Here is a 5,069-nt window from a genome sequence, read left to right as displayed (position 1 = left end):
GCTGGATGAAATGAATGAACTAGTGCATTTAATGATGCAAACTACCCTGTTTATTAGGAGTAGCTTTGAATCGCTACTTAAAATCTGGGTAAGTACTATTAAAATTAGGACCTCAGGTAGGTGCCTCAGGTATCTCAGCCCATAGGTCCTTTTCTTCAAGCTTCACCTGCCACTCTCCTCCTGTAATGTGTAGTTTTCATCCAAATAACCTGTGCTCCTGGCAATATCCCTAACAATCCCAAACTAAATAAAGAGGATTGTGACATGGACCCTTAATGTGGCCACGTTTGCGTCTCCATCCCGGAATATGACGCTGGTAGCTCATTAGCTCCATTCAAGCCTACAAATTGCATCACCCTCCTCCTCCGCCCAGACCGGGGGGCTCCAACACCTTTCGCTAGGTCTGCCTCTGGCCTCCGAGCGAACCTTCCGTACAGCATGGCGGCTCCCGAACCCCCGCCAGGGGACAGAATGTTCCGTACAACATGGCTTTCTACGGAGTGCGATTCCTACCCACTTCCGCCCAGCTACCGGAAGTTTCCATTTGAAACCGAGGCGGCCAACTTGGCAGGCGGCGCGACAGTTGCTTCAGGGCATCTTTTGAAAGAGAGCGACAAGGACTGCGGGCAGGACCGGCGGGCTCCTGGGTTCGGCTCTCCCGGGGCGAGGGACTGGGCTGGATGGGAGGAAGGACGGAAAGAGCTGGGAAAGGAGGATTTTCTCTTTTCCAACCCCGAGCCGAGGCCTGTCGGGTCGCGCTATCCCCAAGCCCACCACTCTCGGGCCCAGTAGTCCAGCGCTGGGTAACATTAATCCTGTACCTTCCAGAGTTCAGCCGTGCCGCCTCGTTACGATGACCAGTGTGGTTAAGACAGTGTATAGCCTGCAGCCCGCCTCTGCGCTGAGCGGCGGCCAGCCCGCAGGTGAGTGCCCACGCCGCGCCCGGGGCACTGCGGCCCGGCCGGGGATGGTCCCGGGAGTGTGGAGATCCAATGGGTGGCGTGGGCACTGGGAGGGTGTCCCGCCGGCCCTGAAAACCTGCGAGCGCCCTATAACCAGGGTGTGTAGGTTTATGATGGGAATTAGGGGAAGGGCCATGTGGTAGGATTTTAGACCTGCTCTGCATTTTTCTGCCCGCGTATGTACTGTATTCATCAGTTAGATTTAAGTTGTTGGTTATTGTACAATGTTATTCCCATTAAGCTAGGAATCCCCTTCTAACCGGTTATCCGTCTTATTTCCAGACTTGGGCCATCTTGAGGGATTGGGTTTGTTTTCAGGGAGGAAAGAGGAGAATCATTTGAGAAGTGGAATGCTTAGGGTTCTTTGTTCACCTTTACATCTGCGCCGTGTTTCTCGAGATAATTATTGAGAATTACCACATTCTGAATACACGTTTGTTGAGTGAAGTGGGAGAGAGGGGTTAGACCTAGGCAAAGTATTTGAGAAACTTGGGCGAAGAGACAGACATGATTAAAAATAGAGTTTTTAATTGCTTTGCCATCTGCTTTGTGTTGCTTTGCTTGTGGTTCAAAGTCATCTCATGGGGTTTGCAGTCGGGAAACTGCCTAATCTAGAGGTTATAGTACAGAATAAGCTTCAGACATCAGAAAACTGTTGTGGGAGATTGTGGAGTAGCTATTTATGATCCCTTCCCAGATGATTCCACTCAGCTGGTACATAAACCTTGTCAGGATTGAGCTCTGAAGTAAATAGGCTTTTCTCCAAAGGCTTAATGGGTTGTTTGTTGTCTTGTGTAGCCACAGAACACCTGAATGGTAATCCTGGCACCAGCGGGGACTAGGAGTTGCTGGAAGAACTGGAGCCAGGTCTCAGCTGCTTGCTGTGTCTTTCCCTTAGATGCAGTGCCCTCAGTCAGTGGGCAGTGACTAGCTCTCTCAGCCAAGCTGCGAGTGTTCATCTCTTGGGTTTACATCTCTGTCCCAGCTTTATGATCATATGTAACTGGAACAGTTTCAAATTTTTAGGCTGCCTCCCAGGTTTTTTGTTTTGATTTTGAGCATGGGCTGGATAAGTAATATATGCACATGTAAAAAAAAAGTTGGAAAACCATATACAATGATAAACAAGTTTCCTTCCCTTCCTTGACACCAGCCATCCAGTTCCCCTCCCAGTGTCTCCCATTTTTAGGAGACAGCTTTGTGAAATCCTACTAAGTTTTTCCTACATTGCAATCCTTAGGTTTTAGCAAATACGAATTATTGGAACCAATTCTAGTCAATGAAGAGTGTTAATTTTGATCAATCGACTGTTAATTCCATTTTACATGGAGTAGATTTGTTGTTTATAACTTGCTAATACTTGAGAGAGGAGAAGATGATATTTCTCCAAGGTTACTTTTTACTTCAGACAGACACCTCAAAAAGAACCCTTTTAATACCTCATTTGTACTGCATTTCTTCAATTTGATTTGATTGTAATGGCTCTTAAATTAGGTCAAGCTTAAAGGGGCCATTTTACAGTGAACAAAGTGAGAATGAGTCCAGAAAAGCCTGCGTGTGAGGGTGGGGGTGCTTTTAACTCCAGATAAGTTACTTGAATTTGCTGTAGAACATGAATGATGGACTGTGTGGTTGGGGAGCTGGCACAAGGATGAAGGAAAATTCTCACCTTTGGGGAAGAAGAGTGTTATGGCAGGGCCATTTCTCTGGTTATCTGGCAAGAAGATCAGATTAGAATGCCTAATAGGGAAACTCTAAACTTAACGAAGGGTAAACGAAAGAGCTGGTGGTAGAGGCAGTCAGCATGGAAGAGGAAGGGACCAGACAGGTGGTTTAGAGATGGTCTGTGAAACAACCTATGCAACTGTGAAGTGTTTGATTTATTCAACAAGCAGTTATTGAACCCCTGTTCATATGCCAAATATTCTTCTAGGTGATGGGGACACAAAGATGTCTTAGAGTGGTTAGGAAGATATTCTGGGAAAAAGAACGAAGTAACAATTTAAAAAAACTCAGAGCAGCTCAGTCATGCCTTAGGAGAGTGTGCGGCGTGCTTGGAGTTGCTTAACGAGATGGTACAAGGATTCAGCCATGTTTTACTTCCACCCTGCTCTCTGCTGGTGTCCATCTCCATGTTCACTTTTACAGCCTCCACCTTTCAGTTCAACGAAACTTTTGGCTACCCTCAAACACACTGTACTGTCCATTTAAAGAATTTTGGTTTTTATTGCCAATTAGCCTGGAACTTTTATTCTTTTGAATTAATGTCACATGTTGAAATTTGCCAGAATGAAAATAAAGATTTGGCCAGGCGTGGTGGCTCACGCCTGGGAGGCCACAGCAGGAGGATTGCTTGAACCCAGGAGTTCGAGGCCAGGCTGGGCAACATAGTGAGACCCTGTCTCTATTTTTTAAATTTTATTTTAAAACATATTTTAGGTGCCTGTAGTCCAGCTACTCAGGAGGCTGAGGCAGGAGAATCTCTTGAACCCAAGAGGCAGAGGTTGCAGTGAGCCAAGATCGCACCACTGTACTCCAGCCTGGGCCACAGAGCGAGACTCTGTCTCAAAAAATTAATGATATTTTTTAAAATAAAGTAAAGATTTATGACAACTTAGAATGGGGCTCTGTTTGTTATAGGGTTGCAGCTGTCGGCTCACGATGCCAGAAGTTTTACCTCTCGTTTTCCTTTGCAGACACACAAACTCGGGCCACTTCTAAGAGTCTGTTACCTGTTAGGTCCAAAGAAGTCGATGTTTCCAAACAGCTTCATTCAGGAGGTCCAGAGAATGATGTTACAAAAATCACCAAACTGAAACGAGAGAATGGGTGAGAACGTATCATTAGTATCCAGTTAGAACATCTTCCTAGAAATTGATCAATACAAAGAATTAGAAAACAGGATTTTGGGGAATACGAGGCTCCTGAACAACTGGCCTTCAGTCAGTGGCCCAGAGCTGTGCAGCATTCCTGAGCTCTTTGCCAGAACCCTCTGGGTTGATCTTTCTGAAGAGACACAGCCAGGGCTATGAGAGGTGTTCTTTCCTCTTTCATCGCTTGCTCTGAGGATACAAATGGCAGCACTGTAGTCATACACCAACCCTGAGGGGTAGTCATGTGGGGTGGGGACTAATTGTTACCCTAGGTTGCTGGTCTGACCACAGTCCAGCCCTAGCGTGGTGTGTGTGTGTGTCCCCAGCCGGCATTCAGTTCCCAGGTGAGTGAGGTTGACATGAGATAGCCACGCCATCTTGAGAGGAGCAGCTCTGTCAGGATGTTAGGGTGGTCGGGGTTATGCCCCGTTGCTACTAATAAGCCTTTTCAATAGTCTCTGCTGAAACAATAATGCATAGTCCCTCAGAGCTCTCAAGCTTGTGCCATTTGCCTTGTATGTCATCCCTGGTTCTTTCCTCAGAAACTCAAGTTCTTTGTTCTGCCTGTTCACTGCACACTTAACAGTACTATGAGTCTCTGATTCATTTCTTTGTTTCTGCCCTCCTAGGCAAATGAAAGCTACTGATACCACCACCAGAAGGAATGTCAGAAAAGGGTGAGCATCAGGGTAAATCAACTTGGCCACTATTCTAGGGTAGTGGATCTCAATCCTTGTTTCTGCATCAGAATCACTTGTGGGACTTGTTTACTGTGTTAGGGTCTGGGTTCCACCTCAGGAACCTGCGTGGAATTTTCAGGGGTGAGGCACAGCTAGGTGTAAGAACCATTGTCAGTGCAAGAATCAGTGGTGCTACTATCTTGAGTCTCAAGCAAGAGCTTTTTGGACTCCACGCCAGGACCACTGTTGATCAGAAATCACACTTAGCTATGGCCCATCAACAGGAGGGTGAAGCCTTCAGGAGAGGAAGGGCTGCCTGTAGTTAGTGATCTCGAGATGAAGATTCTGGTGGTGGTGGTGGTGAAATCCGGGAGAGAAGGTTCATCTCTCATCTTTGAGGCTAGCTTCGAAGTTTTGCACTATCAGAAATAGAAATAATACGCTGAAAAGTCTGTACAAATAGGTTTTAGTTCCAGATCTATTATTTGGGCTTATCCTAAGAGTTTTGAAGATAGCAGGGCACAGTGGCTCATGCCTATAATCTCAACACTTTG

General features: G+C 46.4%; 1 protein-coding gene across 1 annotated transcript in view; it reads left to right on the top strand.

Moving 5' to 3' along the window:
• The first annotated feature begins 329 nt into the window (after positions 1-329).
• KNSTRN (kinetochore-localized astrin/SPAG5 binding protein) overlaps positions 330-5,069 on the top strand; it is a 12,215-nt gene continuing 7,475 nt past the window's right edge. The window contains 4 exon segments of the mRNA XM_011989312.1: positions 330-647; positions 829-923; positions 3,659-3,791; positions 4,465-4,512. Of these exon segments, the coding sequence (XP_011844702.1) occupies positions 439-647; positions 829-923; positions 3,659-3,791; positions 4,465-4,512 (485 nt within the window). The 5' untranslated portion in view covers positions 330-438.

Source organism: Mandrillus leucophaeus, unplaced genomic scaffold (assembly GCF_000951045.1).
Source record: "Mandrillus leucophaeus isolate KB7577 unplaced genomic scaffold, Mleu.le_1.0 Scaffold35, whole genome shotgun sequence".
NCBI lineage: Eukaryota > Metazoa > Chordata > Mammalia > Primates > Cercopithecidae > Mandrillus > Mandrillus leucophaeus.
The sequence above is the reverse complement of the archived record's forward strand: the minus strand, read 5'-3'. Positions and strand labels throughout refer to the sequence as shown.